Source organism: Triticum aestivum, chromosome 4B (genome assembly GCF_018294505.1).
Source record: "Triticum aestivum cultivar Chinese Spring chromosome 4B, IWGSC CS RefSeq v2.1, whole genome shotgun sequence".
NCBI lineage: Eukaryota > Viridiplantae > Streptophyta > Magnoliopsida > Poales > Poaceae > Triticum > Triticum aestivum.
In genome coordinates this window covers 5,752,939-5,777,611 of record NC_057804.1, presented here as the reverse complement: position 1 = coordinate 5,777,611, position 24,673 = coordinate 5,752,939, and the positions used below count along the sequence as shown (strand labels likewise).

At 44.8% G+C, this 24,673-nt stretch overlaps 3 protein-coding genes across 3 annotated transcripts; all 3 read left to right on the top strand.

The window, feature by feature from the left end:
* The first annotated feature begins 1,465 nt into the window (after positions 1–1,465).
* Positions 1,466–5,017, top strand: LOC123090512 (MDIS1-interacting receptor like kinase 2). Its single transcript, XM_044511814.1, has 2 exons — positions 1,466–4,443; positions 4,554–5,017. Exons 1-2 carry the CDS (start codon positions 1,473–1,475, stop codon positions 4,904–4,906), a joined length of 3,324 nt encoding a protein of 1,107 aa, XP_044367749.1. The 5' UTR covers positions 1,466–1,472; the 3' UTR covers positions 4,907–5,017.
* A 13,177-nt stretch (positions 5,018–18,194) lies between these two features.
* LOC123090513 (MDIS1-interacting receptor like kinase 2-like) lies at positions 18,195–21,843 on the top strand. Its single transcript, XM_044511815.1, has 3 exons — positions 18,195–18,900; positions 19,477–21,258; positions 21,387–21,843. Exons 1-3 carry the CDS (start codon positions 18,195–18,197, stop codon positions 21,737–21,739), a joined length of 2,841 nt encoding a protein of 946 aa, XP_044367750.1. The 3' UTR covers positions 21,740–21,843.
* Positions 21,844–22,202: 359 nt separating this feature from the next.
* LOC123094110 (chlorophyllase-1-like) lies at positions 22,203–24,445 on the top strand. The gene is made up of 2 exons (XM_044516179.1): positions 22,203–22,233; positions 23,148–24,445. Exons 1-2 carry the CDS (start codon positions 22,203–22,205, stop codon positions 24,116–24,118), a joined length of 1,002 nt encoding a protein of 333 aa, XP_044372114.1. The 3' UTR covers positions 24,119–24,445.
* Positions 24,446–24,673: the final 228 nt, after the last annotated feature.

The following is a 24,673-nucleotide window of genomic DNA, read 5'->3' as shown; positions in this document are numbered from 1 at the left end:
CAGCTGTGTCCTCATGGTTTCGGCTAGCCGTCGTCGCCTCTCACGCCACTGATCCCAGGAGAATTGTGGGCAGAGGCGAGAATGGGCTCGGCTTTGATAGGCTCGCAATCTAAGCCGGGTCTTTTTCTCCTCATGGCCAAGGCCTGCTTTTGGACCAGAATGATTTTTTTAATTTCACTACATTTTCTCTATTTAGAGTATTTTGCTATTTTATGGACATTGTTCCAAATTTAGTAAATAATTCCCTAACTATGTACAGAAAACAATTAGCTCAAAAATGTACAGAAAACAATAATATAACGATGTGAATGTCTCTAAGCCAAAATGTGTCTTTTAGTTTCAAATAGTTTTCTCTGCTTTCAAAGGTTTTGACCTTTAGACAAGAAATGCCCAAAATTCTGTGACTAATGATATTAATTTTTTGGATAAGGAAAATCAGTTTTTGTAGAATTTTTTTAACGTAGTATGAATATTGGTGTCATTTGTTAATGATCTAATTTTCAGTATTATATCTATGTTGTAAAATGATGTTAATCTCAAGAATATTTGTGGAAATTATGATCCGTGAATTTTGTGAGCATTATGCTTGAAATGTTTTCATAATGGGTCGAGATCGTATATTTTGGTGAGTTTTGGTGGTGACGAATTTTTATCTCCGCACCACTCTGCATGGCCGATAATGTTAGGGCAGTGACATTTTCATGTCCACACCGCTCTGCATGGCTCATAGTGTTGGGCCGTAGTGAAACAATTGTTTTTGGCAATGCACCTATGTCGATGTTTCATAAAAAATAGTGCACTGCTTACATAGGACTTATTGCCCAAAACATTTTTTATAAAATCATGACCAGTTTTCAGAACAAATCATTTTTTCCTGAATTTTTTTTGTAATACTAAAATATACCAATGTTGCAGATGTCATGTTCGAAAGATTATTTTGGATCAGCTTGATGCCAAAACGGAAGCACACCATATAGTTGTTCTAAGTCTAGCCTCGAGTCAAGTCCAAACATATCACTCACTAGTTCGGCACGGCAGTGTATTTTTCAGTGGAAAATCAAACAAAGACAGTGTATTTTTCAGTAGAAAATCAACCAGATGACTTTTCATCAGACCTCGGCGCACGTCCCCTCTCTCTCGCGCCGTTCAACTTGACGCGCCGTTTACCAGTCCAAAATATCCACCCCATATGAAGATTTTTATACGTGGACACAGTTAGTTCTTGAAAAATCAGCCGTCCAGAAGTAATAGAATTTCCACGTACATATGCATGGACGGTACGAGAGCCCAGCCCTTCACGGCATACATCAGTCCGGGCAATACCATTCCACGGATGGAATCTCGTCGTCTTCGTCTTCTTCCTCCGACGACTCCATGAAAGTGCTAGTCTCCGGCCGCACGCGGAGCTTTCTCTCGCCTCAGGCCCCACAGGTACGCCAATAGAGATCAACCTCTATAAGAAGAGACTCTCCATGGAGTTCCAGCGGAACAAAACCATGCTACTAGCCATGGCGACCTCCCCTCACCTAAAGCTCGTCTTGCTCGCTATCCTGCTAGCCTCGTTTCGGCAAGCCATGGCGGCACCACCTCCCTCCCTCCTGGAAGAACAGGCAGGAGCCCTCCTCGCCTGGAAAGCCACCATCCAAAGCCCTCCAGCCCAGCTCCAGTCCTGGGGAAACACCACAACACGGCCATGCGGCTGGTACGGCATCAAGTGCGGCCAGCATCGAGCGAGGCGCCAAGAGGTGGTGATCACCGAGATCTTTCTCCGGGGGTTGCGGCTGAGAGCGAGGCTGGACGCCCTCAACTTCACGGTGTTGCATACTCTCACGAGTATCCGGCTCCCCTTCAACCAGATAAGGGGCCCCTTTCCACCCGCTTTAGCATCATCCCTGCCAAACCTGCGGCACCTACTGCTCCAGGGAAATAAAATCTCCGGTGAAATACCATGGCAAATAAAACACCTCGAGAGTCTAGTGGGGTTGGTTTTGTCAGAAAACCACTTCTTTGGTCACATCCCCATTGAAGTAGGCTACCTAAAGAAGCTGATCAGGCTAGATTTTTCCAGCAGCAACCTCACAGGCACCATTCCAAGGAGCCTAGGGAATTGCACTAAACTCACTATCTTGTACCTTGATGGTAACCAGTTATCCGGATTACTTCCTCAAGAACTAGGTTACCTAGTGAGATTACAAGAATTAGCTCTTAGCAGCAACAAACTCATGGGTTCCATCCCCAATACACTTGAGAGTTTGATTAACCTCATTCGGTTGTACCTATGGGATAACCAACTCTCCGGACATATTCCTCGAGAACTAGGTTCCCTTGTGAGTCTACAAAAATTGGAACTTAGTGGAAACAAACTCATAGGCCCCATCCCCAATACCTTCGGAAATTTGACAAAGCTCACTACCTTGCACCTATTTGATAACCAACTCTCAGGACATGTTCCTCGAGAACTAGGTTACATGGTGAATCTGGAAGAGTTGGAGCTTAGTGAAAACAAACTCATGGGTTCCATCCCTAATACCTTTGGAAATTTGACCAATCTCATTACCTTGTACTTATCTTATAACCAACTCTCCATGCTTGTTCCTCGAGAACTAGGTTCCATGGTAAATATAGAATCGTTGGACCTTAGCGACAACAAACTCATGGGATCTATCCCCAATAGCTTTGGAAATTTGACCAAGCTCATTGTCTTATACCTCGGTGGTAATCAATTCTCTGGACATGTTCCACCAGAAATTGGTAGCTTAATGGATCTCATAGATCTTCAATTTTATAGTAACAATCTCTTCGGTGCCTTGCCACCTAACTTGTGTGTTGGTGGCATGCTCGAGACATTAGCTGCATTTGACAACAATCTCAATGGACCTCTGCCATCAAGTTTGGCAAGCTGCAGAAGCCTAGTTAGAGTTCGCCTTCAAAGGAATCAAATAGAAGGAGATATTTCTGAGATGGGGCTTTATCCAAATCTGGTCTATATGGATATGAGCTCAAATAAACTATTTGGTCAATTATCTTATCACTGGGGGGGATGTCATAACCTTACGATGCTACGCATCTCAAACAACAACCTTACGGGGGAAATACCTGCAAGTATGGGGAAACTATCTCAACTAGGGCTACTTGATCTTTCATCAAACAAGCTTGAAGGAGAGCTTCCGAGTGCACTAGGCAATCTAAGAAAATTGTTCAACCTGAGCCTCACGGACAATTTGCTCCATGGAAGCATTCCACGGGAATTTGGAGAAATGTCAAGTCTGGAGTTGCTGGATTTGTCATCAAATAACCTAAGTGGTTCAATAAAAGACTCAATTGAGCATTGTTTGAAGCTTCGTCTTTTGAAGTTAAATCACAATAATTTCAAAGGAAACATCCCTTCTGAACTAGGGTTATTAGGCAACTTACAAGACCTATTGGATTTAAGTGATAATTCATTTAGTGGGGCAATACCAAGACAACTTAGTGGTCTTGTCGTGCTAGACACCCTGAATCTTTCACACAATGAACTTAATAGCTCCATCCCGTCATCATTTCAGAGTATGAAAAGCTTGACATCCATTGATGCATCTTACAATGAATTGGAAGGGCCAGTCCCGGAGAGTAAGCTCTTCCAAGGAGCTTCAATCCAATTGTTCATGCATAATAAAATGTTGTGTGGTGTGGTGAAAGGATTGCCCCCATGTAGTAGTGCAACTCATAGCAGAAGGGAAACGAAGGGAAACAAAATACTTGTATTAGTCATCGTTCCTGCTATGATATCTCTTGTTCTTGTCACGGTGACATTGATGTTCCGACATGAAAGGAAGAAAACCAAGGAAACTATGATCGATAAAGTAACACAAGAAAAAGTCTTCTCTATTTGGAGTTTTGATGGAGCAAATGTGTTCAAACAAATCGTTGAAGCAACAAACAATTTTAGCGAAATGCATTGCGTAGGAACCGGGGGATATGGATCTGTCTACAAAGCTAGACTCGCATCATGCGAAGTATTTGCAGTGAAGAAGATACACATGGTAGAAGATGAGTGTTGCGTGAACGAGCAGGTGTTCAATCGTGAAATCGAGGCATTGGTGCAAATTCGTCATCGAAACATTGTAAAACTTTTTGGGTATTGTTCCTCTGGCCAAGGCAGGTTCCTTATCTATGAATATATTGAGAGAGGAGACTTGGCAGAAACACCGAAGGACAACGAAAAGGCAATTGAATTGGATTGGAGAAGACGGATACATATTGGGTTGGATGTGGTTCATGCTTTGGCATATATGCATCATGATTGTTCGTCACCTATAGTCCATAGGGATATAACAAGCAACAATATTTTGCTTGATCTAGAATTTAGAGCTTGCATCTCTGACTTCGGTATGGCTAAAATTCTCAATATTTATGGCGAGAATCTCACAAGGCTTGCTGGGACGAAAGGCTATCTTGCCCCAGGTAAAAAAAAAAAACCTCAATTACTAGTCTTGCAGTTTTGGCAGTAATGTAGATGATGTAATATCTGTTTACTTTTGACATATATGCTAATTAATTTGTATTAATTGCAGAGCTAGCATATACAGAAAACATGACGGAGAAATGCGATGTATACAACTTTGGAGTGCTTGTTTTGGAGCTATTTATGGGATCTCATCCAGGTGATCTGCTCTCATCCTTCTCATTGGCCACCAAGAACAATGTTGTGTGCCTGCAAGATCTGCTGGACTCCAGGCTCGCGCTCCCAGATGCTGAAACTACTAGGGAAATATACTGCATTCTCAGTGTTGCAGCTCAGTGTCTGGAGTCACGTCCATCACACAGGCCAACGGCACGACGTGCCAGTGATGAGCTATCTACGGTTAAAGTTCATGAAGATCATGTTGATTATTTGCAGGCTGGCATCACCTTTCCTATTCTGTAGTGCCTAGCTATGGCTATGGATAGTGAATTTGTATCATGTGGTTTCTGCGTACCTATTTGCTTAAAAAATGTTTTTCTTCTGGAAGCTTAAAAATGTTGTTTTCTATGTATGTGTCTGCTATATTTGAAACTAACAAACGTGTACTAATGCATCATTATTAACCGCTTTGATTTAATTTGTAACATTGTACAAAGGGTTGATAATTTACTGTTGCAAAACAACGCTGAAAATGACGGGCCAAAACAAGCTCCACTGACGGGTTTCTGTAGTGGTGCAGAAACATACCACGTGGCCATGCCCTTGCAAGGCTTCTTCCTCCGTAACCACTTCTACAAGCATACTGTTAGTTTCTAACTCCTGCGTATCACTGAACCCAAATTGCTCTGTCAAGAATTTCATCCATCCACCGATGGGTATAGTCATACCCAAAAGGCCAAAAGGTCTATTCAGCTTCTGGTAGTGCAGAACACATTAACACCTGGATATCTTAACTTTTAGGTGTTCTGGACCACGATTAGGGCATTTCTAACCGATCCCCTAAAAGGCCATAAGGAGTAAAAATTATGTTTTACTCCCTTACGGCGCACTGTCTTACTCCATCCCGCCGCGGCCGAGTAAAAGTGGCGCCTCTCCCTTTCGCCGCACTGTCTCCCGCAGGCGCAACCGCCACAACCCTCCACCGCCACAGATGACCGTCGGGCCGGCCGAAATGGATAGCACGGCCCCTTCCCTCACCCCGCCGGACACCAGTGTTGGCTTTTCGCCGACGGAAATCACCCACGCGGCGACGCTGGCACTGAAGAAGAGTTTGATATCAAGAAGACCCACCGCATCCAAGCTCCTCCTCCAACCGCTCCAATGGTCTCCAGGGTGGCCACTGAAGGAAATATGCCCTAGAGGCAATAATAAAGTCATTATTTATTTCCTTATATCATGCTAAATGTTTATTATTCATGCTAGAATTGTATTAACCGGAAACATAATACATGTGTGAATACATAGACAAACAGATTGTCACTAGTATGCCTCTACTTGACTAGCTCGTTGATCAAAGATGGTTATGTTTCCTAGCCATAGACATGAGTTGTCATTTGATTAACGGGATCACATCATTAGAAGAATGATGTGATTGACTTAACCCATTCCGTTAGCTTAGCACACGATCGTTTAGTATTCTGCTATTGCTTTCTTCATGACTTATAGATGTTCCTATGACTATGAGATTATGCAACTCCTGTTTACCGGAGGAACACTTTGTGTGCTACCAAACGTCATAACGTAACTGGGTGATTATAAAGGTGCTCTACAGGTGTCTCCGAAGGTACTTGTTGGGTTGGTGTATTTCGAGATTAGGATTTGTCACTCCGATCGTCGGAGAGGTATCTCTGGGCCCACTCAGTAATGCACATCATTATAAGCCTTGCAAGCATTGTAACTAATGAGTTAGTTGCGGGATGATGTATTACGGAACGAGTAAAGAGACTTGCCTGTAACGAGATTGAACTAGGTATTGAGATACCGACGATCGAATCTCGGGCAAGTAACATACCGATGACAAAGGGAACAACGTATGTTGTTATGCGGTTTGACCGATAAAGATCTTCGTAGAATATGTGGGAGCCAATATGAGCATCCAGGTTCCGCTATTGGTTATTGATCGAAAACGTGTTTCGGTCATGTCTACATTGTTCTCGAACCCGTAGGGTCCGCACGCTTAAGGTTTCGATGGCAGTTATATTATGAGTTTATATGTTTTGAAGTATCGAAGGAGTTCGGAGTCCCGGATGAGATAGGGGACATGACGAGGAGTCTCGAAATGGTCGAGACATAAAGATTCATATATTGGATGATATGGTTAGGCCAAGGGGTCAAGCCCATGAGGCTTTAGGTCGGTGCAAAAGGAGTTTTGCGGAGGCCAGGGGGCCAAACGCCGGAGACCCTGGCGTCTGGCCCTGGGCAGACGCCGAGGCCCATGGCGTCTGGGCCAGACGCCAAGGATTGTGGCGTTTGCTCCTAGAGTCCGAGTTGGACTCTTGCCTTTCGGGAAAAACCGACTTTGAGGAGGCTTTTGCTCCAAGTTTCGACCCCGGGGCTCAACATATAAATAGAGGGGTAGGGCTAGCACCAAAGACACAACAATTGATCCCTTGGATCTCTTAGCCGTGTGTGGTGCCCCCCTCCACCATAGTCCACCTCGATAATATCGTAGTGGTGCTTAGGCGAAGCCCTGCGATGGTAGAACATCAAGATCGTCACCACGCCGTCGTGCTGACAGAACTCTCCCTCGACACTCGGCTGGACCGGAGTTTGAGGGACGTCATCGAGCTGAACGTGCGCTAGAACTCGGAGGTGCCGTAGTTTCGGTGCTTGATCGGTCGGGCCGTGAAGACGTACGACTACATCAACCGCGTTGTGCTAACGCTTCCGCTTACGGTCTACAAGGGTAATGTAGACAACACTTTCCCCTCTCGTTGATATGCATCACCATGATCTTGCGTGTGCGTAGGATTTTTTTTAAATTACTACGTTCCCTAACAGTGGCATCCGAGCCTGGTTTTATGCGTAGATGTCATATGCACGAGTAGAACACAAGTGAGATGTGGGTGATATAAGTCATACTGCTTACCAGCATGCCATACTTTGGTTCAGCTTGTGAGATGAAGCGGCCCGGACCGACATTACGCGTACGCTTACGCGAGACTGGTTTCACCGCCACGAGCACTAGTTGCTTAAAGGTGACCGGCGGATGTCTGTCTCTCTCACTTTAGTTGAACCGAGTGTGGCTACGCCCGGTCCTTGCGAAGGTTAAAACAGCACCAACTTGACAAACTATCATTGTGGTTTTGATGCGTAGGTAAGAACAGTTTTTGCTCAGCCCGTAGCAGCCACGTAAAATTTGCAACAACAAAGTAGAGGATATCTAACTTGTTTTTGCAGGGCATGTTGTGATGTGATATGGTCAAGACATGATGCTAAATTTTATTGTATAAGATGATCATGTTTTGTAACCGAGTTATCGGCAACTGGCAGGAGCCATATGGTTGTCGCTTTATTGTATGCAATGCAATCGCCCTGTAATGCTTTACTTTATCACTAAGCGGTAGCGATAGTCGTAGAAGCATAAGATTGGCGAGACGACAACGATGCTACGATGGAGATCAAGGTGTCGCTCCGGTGACAATGGTGATCATGACGGTGCTTCGAAGATGGAGATCACAAGCACAAGATGATGATGGCCATATCATATCACTTATATTGATTGCATGTGATGTTTATGTTTTATGCATCTTATCTTACTTTGATTGACGGTAGCCTTATAAGATGATCCCTCACTAAATTATCATAGTAAAAGTGTTCTCCCTGAGTATGCACCGTTGCGAAAGTTCTTCGTGCTGAGACACCACGTGATGATCGGGTGTGATAGGCTCTACGTTCAAATACAACGGGTGCAAAACAGTTGCACACGCGGAATACTCAGGTTAAACTTGATGAGCCTAGCATATAACAGATATGGCCTCGGAACACGGAGACCGAAAGGTCGAGCGTGAATCATATAGAAGATATGATCAACATATTGATGTTCACCGTTGAAACTACTCCAGCTCACGTGATGATCGGACATGGGGTAGTTGATATGGATCACATAATCACTTAGAGGATTAGAGGGATGTCTATCTAAGTGGGAGTTCTTAAGTAATATGGTTAATTGAACTTAAATTTATCATGAACTTAGTCCTGGTAGTATTTTGCAAATTATGTTGTAGATCAATAGCTCGCGTTGTTGCTTTCATATGTTTATTTTGATATGTTCCTACAGAAAACTGTGTTGAAAAATGTTAGTAGCAATGATGCGGATTGGATCCGTGATCTGAGGATTGTCCTCATTGTTGCACAGAAGAATTATGTCCTTGATGCACCGGTAGGTGACGGACCTATTGCAGGAGCAGATGCAGACGTTATGAATGTTTGGCTAGCTCAAAATGATGACTACTTGATAGTTTAGTGCACCATGCTTAACGGCTTAGAATCGGGACTTCAAAGACGTTTTGAATGTCATGGACCATATGAGATGTTCCAGGAGTTGAAATTAATATTTCAAGCAAATACCCGAGTTGAGAGAATATGAAATCTTCAACAAGTTCTATAGATAAAAGATGGAGGAGAATTGCTCAACTAGTGAGCAAGTGCTAAGATTGTCTGAGTACTAACAATCGCTTGAATCAAGTGGGAGTTAATCTTCCAGATAATATAGTGATTGGCAGAGTTCTCTAGTCACCATCACCAAGTTACTGGAACTTCGTGATGAACTATAGTATGCAAGGGATGACGTAAACGATTCCCGAGCTCTTCATGATATTGAAATCGACGAAGGTAGAAATCAAGAAAAGAGCATCAAGTGTTGATGATTGATAAGATCACTAGTTTCAAGAAAAGGGCAAAGGGAAAGAAAGGGAACTTCAAGCAGAATGGCAAGCAAGTTGTCACTCCCGTGAAGGAGCCCAAAGTTGGACCAAAGCCTGAAACTGAGTGCTTCTACTGCAAAAGAAATGGTCACTAGAAACAGAAATACCCTGAATATTTGGTGGATAAGAAGGATGGCACAGTGAACAAGGGTATATTTGATATACAGGTTATTGATGTGTACCTTACTAGTGTTTAGAGTAGCCCCTGAGTATTTGATACTTGTTCGGTTGCCAAAAAATTAGTGACTCGAAACAGGAGTTACAGAATAAACAGAGACTAGTTGAGGGTGAAGTGACGATGTGTATTGGAAGTGGTTCCAAGATTGATATGATCATCATCGCACACTCCCTATACTTTCGGGATTAGTGTTAAACCTAAATAAATGTTATTTGGCGTTTGCGTTGAGCATAAATATGATTTCATCATGTTTATTGCAATACAGTTATTCATTTAAAGTCAGAGAATAATTATTGTTCTGTTTACATGAATAAAACCTTTGATGGTCATGCACCCAATGAAAATAGTTTATTGGATCTCGATCGTAGTGATACACATAATCATAATATTGATGCCAAAAGATGCAAAGTTGATAATGATAGTGCAACTTATTTGTGGCACTGCCATTTGGGTCATATCGGTGTAAAGCGCGTGAAGAAACTCCATGCTGATGGGTTTTTGGAATCACTTAATTATGAATCATTTGATGCTTGCGAACCGTGCCTTTTGGGCAAGATGACTGAAACTCCGTTCTCTGGAACAATGGAACGAGCTACTGACTTATTGAAAATAATACATACCGATGTATGCGATCCAATAAGTGTTGATGCTCGTGGCAAGTATCGTTATTTTCTAACCTTCACAGATGATTTGAGCAGATATGGGTATATCTACTTAATGAAACACAAGTCTGAAACATTTGAAATGTTCAAAGAAATTCAGAGTGAAGTGAAGAATCATCGTAACAAGAAAATAAAGTTTCTACGATCTGATCGTGGATAAGAATATTAGTTACGAGTTTGGCCTTCATATAAAACAATGTGGAATAGTTTCACAGTTCACACCACCTGTGAAAGGACATGCGGTGCCCCCATGTGTGGTTTTGGTAATTGATGACATTTTTTATGGACTAATGGTTGCATTGAGTTATATTTGAAGGATTTGTCCATAGGCATTTCTTGAAGCCCATGTGTTGGTTTCAAGGAGTTTATGAGTTGACCAAGGTGCTAGTAAGGAATTATCCAAAGATTGGTCACGTGAGTGTTGAGCTTATTGCAAGCATGTCTTGAAGAATAAGATTGTGTGATCATTCATGTCCACCTTCAAGACATCATCCAAATGAAGAGAGTTGGAAAGATTCAACACACAAAGCGCACAAGATGTACCGAGGGATCAAGTGATCCCATGGTATGGTAAGCATTGTCCATTATGCTTTGTGTGCTAACCCATGGTCTTCGTGAGAGTTCTTTGTGAGGTTAGGTTACGGTGTGCAAGTTCAAGTGATGTATCACAAAGAGATCAAGTGCTTGAAGCTTGCCGTCCATTGTGGTGACAATGGACTTGTGAAGATGAGCAGAAGAGTGGCTCACCCATAGTGGAGTATGGGGGAGCAATCAACTAGTCTTCATCGAGCCAACACAATCAAGAAAGGTGGTCCATCTTGAGGAGGAGTAGATCGTCATCATCTAGCTCAAGTGGACCCTGTGCAAGGCAAAGGTTTGCCCTTGATAGGTTTTCTATTTTACCGGTCTCATGGTAGTTGTGGGAGACCGGGTTATAGGATCGACTGCCGTACTATCAAGGGGGGCTCTCGATGAGTTGCTTGATCGTTTCGTTCGTAGAGAGCTCAAACCATTGCATCCTTGCATCATCTTTATTGGTTCTTGTTTGGTTCTTCTCCTTGCGAGATTTGGAGCTTTTGGTCATTTTCATGACAAGCTCGAGTTCATCGAAAACGGAGTTCACATGCATCTTCTATGATGTTTTCGATGTTGGAGGTTCTGCCGGTTCTTCTCTGTTTTGATGCTACTCGTTGTCTTGTATCCAACAAGCTTGAGTTTGCTCAATTCAGAGCTCATTTGCAGAAGTTATGGCAGTTCTGGTTTTATTGTTACCCTCTGTTGTCTTCTCTGCAAAATGAAGGACTCCTAGTGTTGCTGATCTGGGGCATGCGGTAGTACTGCTCTCCGGAGCGGTAGTACCGCAGGCCCTTGCGGTAGTACCGCTCTGTGGGAGCGGTAGTACCCTCCGGCCAGGCGCAGCTGCTCGAGCGGTAGTAGGGGCGGATGTAATTTTTTACATCCGCGCCCTACGCAGTAGTACCGCGCCGCGAGCGCGGTAGTACCGTGGGCTCTGGCCTGGCTTAGCAGCATGAGCGGAAGTAGGGGCGGATGTAATTTTTTACATCCGCGCCCTACGCGGTAGTACCGCTCCTAGTGTGCGGTAGTACCGTGCCGGAGTTTTGCGCAGGTCCTCCCTCAGCGGAAGTAGGTATGGAAGTAATTTTTAACATCCGTGTTTTCTCTGCGCCTAGTGTTGCCTGCCTTACGGTAGTACCGTAGGGGCGCGCGGTAGTACCGCTCCGACGGTTCTACCGTTCATTGCCCTGTGCAACAGGCCTTCATCTGGCCAGAGCTGCACGTGCGGTAGTACCGCAACCTGCAGCGGTAGTACCGCAGCCAACCGCGGTAGTACCGCAGCCAACCGCGGTAGTACCGCAGCTCCCTGTGGTAGTACCGTGTCGTGCGGGCTGAGTGAGGGGATAACGGTTGGTTTTTCTCACCACCTATAAAAGGGGGTCTTCTTCCCCATTGAGTCTTATCCTTTGAGCTCGTGTTCTTCCCCCATTGTTGACCTTCTTCGAGCTTGCTAACTCTCAATCCATCCATGGATTCTTGCTAGTTTTTGAGGGAAAAGAGAGAGGAGATCTAGATCCACATTTCCACCAATCACTTTCTCCTCTATGTGAGGGGAACCCCTTGGATCTAGTTCTTGGAGTTCTTGGTGTTCTCCTTCTTGTTCTTCCTCTCATTTTCCTCCCTAGCATTAGTTGCTTCGGTGGGATTTGAGAGAGAAGGACTTGGGCACTCCGTGTGCCCTTGCCATTGCATTTGGTGCATCGGTTTGAGTTCTCCACGGTGATACGTGGAAGTTACAAGTTGAGAAGCTTATTACTCTTGGGTGCTTGGTGCCCTTGAGCTTGTTCCTCTTGGGTGCTTGGGCGTACTAGACGGTTGGTGGTGTTCAGAGCTCAATCATTGTGGTGTAAAGCTCCGGGCAAGCGTCGGGGTCTCCAATTAGGTTGTGGAGATCGCCCCGAGCAATTTGACGGGTTCCGGTGACCGCCCCCAAGGGTTGCCAAAGTGTACGGGTTCGGTGACCGCCCCCAAGGGTTGCCATTTGTACGGGTTCGGTGACCGCCCTCAAGGGTCCCTTAGTGGATTCACGGCATCTTGCATTGTGCGAGGGCGTGAGGAGATTACGGTGGCCCTAGTGGCTTCTTGGGGAGCATTGTGCCTCCACACCGCTCCAAACGGAGATTAGCATCCGCAAGGGTGTGAACTTCGGGATACATCGTCGTCTCCGCGTGCCTTGGTTATCTCTTACCCGAGCCCTTTACTTATGCACTTTACTTTGTGATAGTCATATTGTTCTTGTCATATATCTTGCTATCACATAGTTGCTTATCTTGCTTAGCATAAGTTGTTGGTGCACATAGGTGAGCCTAGTCATTGTAGGTTTTGTGCTTGACAAATTAACCATTAGGTTTATTCCGCATTTGTTCAAGCCTAAATCGTAAATATTTTAAAACGCCTATTCAACCCCCCTCTAGGCGACATCCTCGATCTTTCAACCTGGAACACTATAGCGTTATGGTGTGTCCGAACATCGTAACCGCACTTTATTGAATATTGTGCAATTTATGATCTCTCTTATCGGTTTACCACTATCGTTTTGGGGTTATGCATTAGAGACAACTGCATCCACGTTAAATAGGGCAACATCAAAATCCGTTGAGGCGACGCCTTATGAACTATGGTTTGGCAAGAAACCAAAGTTGTCGTTTCTTAAAGTTTGGGACTGCGATGCTTATGTGGAAAATCTTCGACCTGATAAGCTCGAACCCAAATCGGAGAAGTGCGTCTTCATAGAATACCCAAAGGAAACTATTGAGTACACCTTCTATCACAGATCCGAAAGCAAGATATTTGTTGCTAAGATGGATCCTTTCTAGAGAAGGAGTTTCTCTCGAAAGAAGTGAGTGGGAGAAAGTAGAACTTGATAAGGTAAAAGTACCTTCTCCTGAATTGGAAAATAGTTCATCACTCAAATCAGTTCCAGTGATTCCTACACCAATTAGTGAGGAAGCTAATGATGATGATCATGAAACTTCAGAACAAGTTACTACAGAACCTCGTAGGTCTTCCAGAGTAAGATCCGCACCAGAATGGTATGGTAATCATGTTCTAGAAGTCATGTTACTAGACCATGATGAAACTACGAACTATGAGGAAGCGATGATGAGCCCAGATTCCACGAAATGGCTTGAGGCCATAAAATCTGAGATATGATCCATGTATGAGAACAAAGTATGAAATTTGATTGACTTGCTTGATGATCAGCAAGCCATCTAAAATAAATGGATCTTCAAGAGGAAGACAGACACTGATAGTAGTGTTACTATCTACAAAGCTCGACTTGTCGCAAAAGGTTTTTCGACAAGATCAAGGTGTTGAATACAATGAGATTTTCTCACTCGTATCGATGCTTAAAGTCTGTCCAAATCTTGTTAGCAATTGCCACATTTTATGAAATCTGGCAAATGGATGTCAAAACTGCATTCCTTAATGGATTTTTTAAAGAAGAGTTGTATATGATGCAACCAGAAGGTTTTGTTAATCCTAAAGGTGCTAACAATGTGCAAGCTCCACCGATCCATCAATGGACTGGTGCAAGCATCTCGGAGTTGGAATATACGCTTTGATGAGTTGATCAAAGCATATGTTTTATACAGACTTTTGGAGAAGCCTGTATTTATAAGAAAGTGAGTGGGAGCTCTACAACATCTTTGATAAGTATATGTGAATGACATATTGTTGATCGGAAATAATGTAGAATTATTCTGCAAAGCATAAAGGAGTGTTTGAAAGGAGTTTTTCAAAGAAAGACCTCGGTGAAGCTGCTTACACATTGAGCATCAAGATCTATAGAGATAGATCAAGACGCTTGATAAGATTTTTCAATGAGTACATACCTTGACAAGATTTTGAAGTAGTTCAAAATGAAACAGTCAAAGAAAGAGTTCTTCCCTGTGTTGCAAGGTGTGAAGTTGAGTAAGACTCAAAACCCGACCATGGCAGAAGATAGAAAGAGAATGAAAAGTCATTCCCTATGCCTCGGCCATAGGTTATATAAAGTATGCCATGCTGTGTACCAGATCTATTGTATACCCTACATTGTTTTTGGCAAAGGAATACAATTTTGATCTAGGAGTAGATCACAGGACAACGGTCAAAATTATCCTTAGTGGAATAAGGATATGTTTCTCGATTATGGAAGTGACAAAAGCTTCGTCGTAAAGGGTTACGTTGATGCAAGTTTTGACACTAATCTAGATGACTCTAAATCTCGGTCTAGATACATATTGAAAGTGGGAGCAATTAGCTAGAGTAGCTCCGTGCAGAGCACTGTAGACATAGAATATTTGCAAAGTACATACGGCTCTGAATGTGACAGACCCGTTGACTAAACTTCTCTCATGAGAAAAACATGATCATACCTTAGTACTCTTTGGGTGTTAATCACATAGCGATGTGAACTAGATTATTGACTCTAGTAAACCCTTTGGTTGTTGATCACATGACGATGTGAACTATGGGTATTAATCACATACAAATGTGAATATTCGTGTTAAATCACATGGTGATGTGAACTAGATTATTGACTCTAGTGCAAGTGGGAGACTAAAGGAAATATGCCCTAGAGGCAATAATAAAGTTATTATTTATTTCCTTATATCATGATAAATGTTTATTATTCATGCTAGAATTGTATTACCGGAAACATAATACATGTGTGAATACATAGACAAACAGATTGTCACTAGTATGCCTCTACTTGACTAGCTCGTTGATCAAAGATGGTTATGTTTCCTAGCCATAGACATGAGTTGTCATTTGATTAACGGGATCACATCATTAGAACAATGATGTGATTGACTTGACCCATTATGTTAGCTTAGCACACGATCGTTTAGTATTCTGCTATTGCTTTCTTCATGACTTATACATGTTCCTATGACTATGAGATTATGCAACTCCCGTTTACCGGGGGAACACTTTGTGTGCTACCAAACGTCACAAGTAACTGGGTGATTATAAATGTGCTCTACAGGTGTCTCCGAAGGTACTTGTTGGGTTGGCGTATTTCGAGATTAGGATTTGTCACTCCGATCGTCGGAGAGGTATCTCTGGGCCCACTCAGTAATGCACATCATTATAAGCCTTGCAAGCATTGTAACTAATGAGTTAGTTGCGGGATGATGTATTACGGAACGAGTAAAGAGACTTGCCTGTAACAAGATTGAACTAGGTATTGAGATACCGACGATCGAATCTCGGGCATGTAACATACCGATGACAAAGGGAACAACGTATGTTGTTATGCGGTTTGACCGATAAAGATATTCGTAGAATATGTGGGAGCCAATATGAGCATCCAGGTTCCGCTATTGGTTATTGACCGGAAACGTGTTTCGGTCATGTCTACATTGTTCTCGAACCCGTAGGGTCCGCACGCTTAAGGTTTCGATGACAGTTATATTATGAGTTTATGTGTTTTGATGTACCGAAGGAGTTCAGAGTCCCGGATGAGTTCGGGGACATGACGAGGAGTCTCGAAATGATCGAGACGTAAAGATTCATATATTGGATGATATGGTTAGGCCAAGGGGTCAAGCCCATGAGGCTTTAGGTCGGTGCAAAAGGAGTTTTGCGGAGGCCAGGGGGCCAAACGCCGGAGACCCTGGCGTCTGGCCCTGGGCCAGACGCCGAGGCCCATGGCGTCTGGGACAGACGCCAAGGATTGTGGCGTTTGTTCCTAGAGTCCAAGTGGGACTCTTGCCTTTCGGGCAAAACCGACTTTGAGGAGGCTTTTGCTCCAAGTTTTGACCCCGGGGCTCAACATATAAATAGAGGGGCAGGGCTAGCATCAAAGACACAACAATTGATCCCTTGGATCACTTAGCCGTGTGCGGTGCCCCCCTCCACCATAGTCCACCTCGATAATATCGTAGTGGTGCTTAGGCGAAGCCCTGCGATGGTAGAACATCAAGATCGTCACCACGCCATCGTGCTGACGGAACTCTCCCTCGACACTTGGCTGGATCGGAGTTTGAGGGACGTCATCGAGCTGAACGTGTGCTAGAACTCGGAGGTGCCATAGTTTCGGTGCTTGATCGGTCGGGCCGTGAAGACGTATGACTACATCAACCGCGTTGTGCTAACGCTTCCGCTTACGGTCTACAAGGGTATGTAGACAACACTCTCCCTTCTCGTTGCTATGCATCACCATGATCTTGTGTGTGCGTAGGAATTTTTTTTTAAATTACTACGTTCCCCAATAGACACCGCCTCCCCGGCAATGGCACGCCGCCCTTCGACTGCACCTACCAGAGGAAAACGGTCTCGAAAGCCGACGATGGTGGTGTCAGCGCTCGCCGAGGCAGGCGCGAAGAAGAAGAGATGAAGAAGACCAAGGCGGTGCCTCGTCCTAGGCCGACACCTCAAGCTGCTACTGCGGCGGACCCTCCGGCGATTGCTCCGGCGCGAGCGGTGGTCGGAGCCGACAACAAGAAACACGGCCGCCAAGTGCTCGATAAAATGCCAACAAGGTAAAAATAAAAACATCGCGTTTTGTTGGTATCCGATAGTGATTGTCCTTCTGATGTCGGCAATCCGATTCGCCAATGGATGTGCATATGCTTGTTTCTCACAGTGACAGCCAAGTTGGAGCTGGGTGCGTTGCGCAACGATGACTCCATGAGGGTGGTTCAGCGGATGGCGCTCTCTAAAGGTTGCGCTGGACTAGGTCACTGCGAGGCTTGCAATTTTCTCATGTGAAGCGCTTCAACAAAATCGGAGCTGCCTGTCCTTGACATCGGCAGCCGATTGTTTGGCTTTGGACTTTGAGGTTCTCGTGTGTCATTTGTTTGGCGAGGTCTTGACGGGTCGTCCATGGTAAAGTCGGAATAGCATGCTCGGGGAGAGGTGACGACAATGACATTGCGGGTAACCTCGACGGTGTGTAGGGTCTTGCGGGTGTCAGTTCGGCCGCGTGCCCTTTTGTGGGTGTGTTGTAACGGTTTCTGCCTGGGTTTTCACTAATTAATGGGGTAACTCCCTTCTATTTTTTTAATGAATAAGGCCCCAAGTGACCATGTTTCAAAAACAATATGCCCTAAAAAGTTGGTTGAACGATGCCGGCCCTAGACATTGATTACGATGCAGGCCTTGTAGAAAATGTGTTAGAGGTTCAGACTTGGGAGTAATATTAATCAAACAAACATGCTAACTCCATCTGGCACCATCTGCACTAGAGGTTCAGACTTGGGAGTAATATAGTGCTCTACTTCCAATTATATATGCACATGGACGGACACCAATCTGCGCGCAGACGACTCCATCTGGCACCATCTGCACTGCACTGGTCTTCTTCCTGGGACGGCCGACGGACTCCATCTCCATGCACCTGCTATATAATTAAGAAAACTCCATGGAGTTATTTCACACGCACAAACCAAGAACCTACTACCGCCATGCCAACAGCCATGGACACCTCTCCTCACCTAAAGCTCATCTGTCTCGCTCTCCTGCTAGCTTCGATTCCCTACGCCATGGCAGCGCTACCTCCTTCCCTCCTAGAAGAACAGGCCAGAGCCCTCCTAGCCTGGAAAGCCACCATACAGAACCCCCCAGCCCAGCTCCAATCCTGGGGAAACACCACAACACGGCCATGCGGCTGGTACGGCATCTGGTGTGGCGAGCATCAAGCAAGCATCACCGAGATCTCTCTCGGGGGGCTGCGGCTGAGAGCGATGCTGGAGGCCCTTAACTTCACGGCGTTGCATACTCTCACGAGTATCCGACTACCCTACAATCAGATAAGGGGCTCATTTCCACCCGTTTTAGCATCATCCTTGCCAAACCTGCGGCACCTGCTGCTCCAGGGAAATGAACTCTCGGGTGAAATACCGAGGCAAATAAAACAATTAGAGAGTCTCGTTGGGTTGGATTTGTCAGACAACCACTTGTCCGGTCCTATACCCGCTGAACTAGGTCACCTGAAGAAGCTGACCAGGTTAGATTTTTCCACCAACAACCTAACAGGTCCTGTTCCAAGAAGTCTATGGAATTGCACTAAGCTCACTATCTTGTACCTTACTCACAATCTGTTATCCGGAAATGTTCCCCGAGAAGTAGGTTACTTGGTGAATCTGGAACACTTGCACCTTAGTCAAAACAAACTCATGGGTTTCATCCCTTATACCTTTGGAAATTTGACCAAGCTCACTACCTTGTGCCTATGAGATAACCAACTCTCCGGAGATGTTCCTCGAGAATTAGGTTCCCTGGTGAACCTAAAGAACTTGAAACTTGGCAAAAACCAACTCATGGGTTCCATCCCCAATGCCTTTCGAAATTTGACCAAGCTCACTACCTTGTACCTATGGGGTAACCAACTTTCTCGGCGTATTCCTCGAGAACTAGGTTACCTGGTGAATCTGAAAGACTTGCAACTTGGTGAAAACAAACTCATGGGTTCCATCCCTGATACCTTTGGAAATTTGACCAAGCTCACTACCTTGTACCTATGGGGTAACCAACTTTCTCAGCGTATTCCTCGAGAACTAGGTTACCTGGTGAATCTGAAAGACTTGCAACTTGGTGAAAACAAACTCATGGGTTCCATCCCTGATATCTTTGGAAATTTGACCAAGCTCACTACCTTAGACCTTTGTTTTAACCAACTCTCCGGAGATGTTCCTCGAGAACTAGGTTCCCTCGCGAGTCTAGAATACTTGGGACTTTACAACAACACATTCATGGGTCCCATCCCCAATACCTTTGGAAATTTGACCAAGCTCACTACCCTGAAACTATTTGACAATCAACTCTCTGGACATGTTCCACGAGAAATTGGCACCTTGATGGATCTCGAAGATCTACAATTTGATCGTAACAATCTCTCTGGTCCCTTGCCACCTGACTTGTGCGTTGGTGGCATGCTCAAGATATTAACTGCATCTGACAACAATCTCAATGGACCTCTACCATCAAGTTTGGTAAACTGCAGAAGCCTAGTCAGACTTCGTCTTGAAAGGAATCAAATAGAAGGAGATATTTCTAAGATGGGTGTTTATCCAAATTTGGTGTATATGGATATGAACTCAAATAAACTATTTGGTCAATTATCCTATCAGTGGGGAGGATGTCATAATCTTACAATGCTACGCTTCTCAAAAAACAACCTTACAGGGGGGATACCCGCAAGTATGGGGAACCTATCTCAGCTAGGGATACTTGATCTTTCTTCAAACAAGCTTGAAGGAGAGATTCCGGGTGCACTAGGCAATTTACAGAAAATGTTTAACCTCAACCTCGCAGAAAATTTGCTCCATGGAAGCATTCCAGAAGAAATTGGATTGCTATCCAATCTAGAGTTTTTGGATTTGTCATCAAATAACCTAAATGGTTTGGTACAAGATTCAATCGAGCATTGTTTGAACCTTCGCTTTTTGAAGCTGAATGGCAATAACTTTAAAGAAAACATCCCCGCCAAGCTAGGGTTATTGCGCAACTTACATGACCAATTGGATATAAGTGACAATTCATTTACTGGGGCAATACCAAGCCAACTTAGTGGTCTAATCATGCTAGCTAATCTAAATCTTTCACACAATGAACTTAATGGCTCCATCCCATCATCATTTCAAAGTATGGAAAGCTTGATATCCATTGATGTATCTTACAACAAATTGGAAGGGCAGGTCCCGGACAGTAAGGTCTTCCGACAAGCTCCAATCCAGCAGTTCATGCATAATAAGAAGCTATGTGGTGTTGTGAAAGGATTGCCCCCTTGTAGTAGTGCAACTCAAAGCAGAGGCAAGAGGAAAGGATACAAAATACATGTACTAACCACTATTCCTGCTCTGCTATTTCTTGTTCTTATTGCGGTGATATTGATGTTCTGGCATAAAAGAAGGAAAACCAAGGCAACTAACACCGATAAAGTAATACAAGCAAACGTCTTTTCTATTTGGAGTTTTGATGGAAAAATTGTCTTCAAGGAAATCGTTGAAGCAACCAACGATTTTAGTGAGATGCATTGCATTGGTATCGGGGGACATGGATCAGTCTACAAAGCTAGACTTGCAACATGCGAAATATTTGCAGTGAAGAAGATACACATGATAGAAGATGATTGTCGCGTGAACGAACTTGTGTTCATTCGTGAAATCGAGGCATTGGTGCAGATTCGTCACCGAAACGTCGTAAAACTTTTTGGGTATTGTTCCTCTAGCCAAGGCAGCTTCCTTATCTATGAATATATGGAGAGAGGAGACTTGGCAAAAACACTAAAGGACAATGAAAGGGCAATTGAATTGGATTGGAGAAGGCGGATTTGTATTGTGTTGGGTGTGGTTCATGCTTTGGCCTACATGCATCATGATTGTTCGTCACCAATAGTCCATAGAGACATAACAAGCAACAACATTTTGCTTGATCAAGAATTTAGAGCTTGCATCTCTGACTTCGGTACGGCTAAAGTTCTCAATATTTACGGCGAGAATTTCACAAGGCTTGCTGGGACGAAAGGCTATCTTGCCCCAGGTAAACAAAAATATAAGCTCGGTTACTAGTTTTAGCAGTGTACGTAGATGATGTAATCTAATAACTATGATGGAATTCGAGCTGTTTTAATTGCAACATATACACTAATTATTTTGTATTAATTGCAGAGCTAGCATATACAGAAAATGTGACGGAGAAATGTGACGTATACAGCTTCGGAGTGCTTGTTTTGGAGCTATTTATGGGATCTCATCCAGGCGATTTCCTCTCATCCCTGTCATTGGCCACCAAGAACAATGTCGTGTGCCTGCTAGATCTACTGGACCCCAGGCTTATGATTCCAGATGCTGAGACTGCTAGAGAAATATACCGCATTCTCAGTGTTGCAGTTCAGTGCCTAGAGCCGAATCCATCACATAGGCCAACGGCACGACGCGCGAGCGACGAGCTATCTACGATTAAAGGTGGTGAAGGTCAGGTTGATTTTTTGCAGGCTGGCATCACCTTTCCTGCGCTGTAGTGCCTATGGCTATGAGGATGAAATAGTATCATGTGGTTTCGTCTCTACTACCTACCTAGCTACTTGGTGAAAAAGTGTTGTTTTACCTGTAACTGATAAGAAATGTAACATCTGATGGTGTATATGGAACTAGCAAACATGTACTCTAGTATCGTTAGAAACCGCTTTGGTTTGCTTTCAACATTGTACGAAGAGATAATTCACTGCTGCAAAACAACTCTACACTGACGGGTCCATAAGTAATTTGGTCGTGAATAAATCAGTTATCTCCATGGTTATTTTCCTCCTTCGGTGCTAGCGAATATGAGTTCCTTGGCCTTTGGCCAGAATTACTACTGAAAACCTAAATAAAGGAGATTGGGGACTTACATAAAGGAGTTGGGTCTTCCTGTCATGTGCGTCGCCATTGCCGCCTCATGCTCGGCGCCCCATCCCTCCCTCACACTCCCACCCAGTGCGCACCATGGCTGCGACGTGGCTGGGCGAGTTTGACGGTCAATATTGGCTATCATTTGAAGCAATGTTGTCAATGGTCATTGTTTAAATTCAAGTTAATTCAACCAACATGAAGTTTTGATTAGGGAATTAATAAGAATACGTTCTTGTGTCATACGGCGATATTCTGAACAACACTGCTGCTTATTTGTCTATAGTGTAATTTTAAAAAGGTTCATCGACAAAAAATTGTGTACAGTGAAACAACGGATTAGAAAAATAACTAGGCATGTCTTTAATCCGACAATTGCAAGCATAATTAATGCCTAATACTTTTTTTAAGATGCTCATGAACTTGCCATCTCTTTTCAGCAATGAACACCAATGTGCATCAGAAACCTGCATTTCTCCAACACGCTCTTCTCGTTTCCCAAGCGGTTGAGCCGAGGCAGACAACACTAACAAGGCATGCAAGATCTAATCGGACTCAGCCAGGACATGATGGAAAGAAAGGAAGGAGAAGACGAAGAACCAACGACTACCATCGAGCGAGAAACAAAGTGCACTTTAGGAAATATGAAATTCTTGCACGCATCTATGAGTTTGATCATTGATTATCCAGTCATATACTCCCTCCGTCCGAAAATACTTGTCATCAAAATGGATAAAAAGAGATGTATTTAGAATTAAAATACGTCTAGATACAATACAACCCCTTTTATCCATTTTGATGACAAGTATTTCGGGACGGAGGGAGTATCATATATCGATTCTTTTCCTCCTTGAGCAGTCTCATTCATGCGTGTGCATAAAAATCCTGAATCTCTCCAACACGTTCTTCTCATTTCCATGCAAGCAAAATTAAGCTGAACTAGATCGACCACTACCAAATTAAGTAATTAGTTACCTTCTTCAACTTTGCCAATCCTCCTACAAATCTGCCACGCACCCTCTTCTCATCGTCAAGACACAGACCTATCATCCACGGCAGCAGCAGAGATGGCGACGATGGACAAGTCCGGCACCTCGGTGTTCGAGCCGGGGAAGCATGCAGTTGAGGACATCGAGGTGGACGCCAACGACGCGGCACCGGCACCGCCGGTTCCGGTGCTGATCGTGGCGCCCAAGGACGCGGGGACGTACCCGGTCGTCATGCTCCTGCACGGCTTCCTCCTCCGCAACCACTACTACCAGCACCTCCTCCGGCACGTCGCGTCCCACGGCTACATCACGGTCGCACCACAGTTCAGCGTCAGCAACAGCCTGCTGCCGCCGTTGGGCGACGGCGAGGACATCGCGGCGGCGGCCAGGGTCGCGGACTGGCTCCCGGGCGGCCTCCCCTCCGTGCTCCCCGACGGCGTCGATCCGGAGCTCCCGAGGCTTGCTCTTGCCGGCCACAGCCGGGGCGGCCACACGGCCTTCGCGCTGGCGCTAGGGTACGGCGACACCCGCCTGGAGGTCAGCTTCTCGGCTCTGATCGGCCTCGACCCCGTCGCCGGCGCCGGGAGGAACGCCCAGCTCCCGCCCGAGATCCTCACCTACGAGCCGTCCTCCTTCGACACGTTGACGGCGGGGATGCCCGTGCTGGTCGTCGGCACCGGGCTCGGCGAGGAGGGGAAGGGCGGGCTCCTCCCGGCCTGCGCGCCCGCGGAGGTGGGCCGCGCCGAGTTCTACCGCAAGTGCCGGCCGCCGTGCTACCACGTCGTGGCCAGGGACTACGGGCACCTGGACCTGCTGGACGACGACGCACCCGCGCTCATCACCGGGCTCGTCTGCGAGAGCGGCGACGGGCCCAGGGACGCCATGAGGCGGTGCGTCGCCGGGATCATGGTGGCGTTCCTGAACGCCGCGTTGGGGGCCGAAGATGGGGATCTCCAGGCCATAGTGAGAGACCCGGCCGTCTCGCCGGCGGTGCTTGATCCGGTGGACCACCGCCTGCAGTGAAATGCCGGGGGCTGATGTCATGCCGAAGTAGACCCACCAATTGTAAATAAATGGTGTTGTGGACTTGCCGTACTAATTAAGGACAATCATGGTAAATAAATCATGTAAAAAACACTAGAAAAAATAGCGCGTCAATGTGTTGGCAAGAAAGTCATAGGCGTCGCTAATAGCACTTTAGTGTCCTCAGAATTGTCTCGCTAAATAAATCAATGTGGTGGCCAATGTGTTGGCAAGAAAGTCATAGGCCTCCCAAACTATTGTTTGGATGTCAGAGCTTTCGGATTTCTTTGTGGACGTTTCATCAAAAGGTGTATTCTTATTTTTGCATGAAATATAAACCACCATCATTGCTTTCCCTAAAAATATACAATGGCTCGCTAATAGCGTATTATATATAAGGTCGACGCTATTTAACTATAGCACGCTATTTTGTTACTTGCTAAAAAAACTGGTTCTATTGTTATATATGTTGAACATTAGCGGATTATCTCGACCAATACATTTATGCAAAGAAAAAAAAACTTGTGTATATAAATAAAACAAACAAGTCTACAT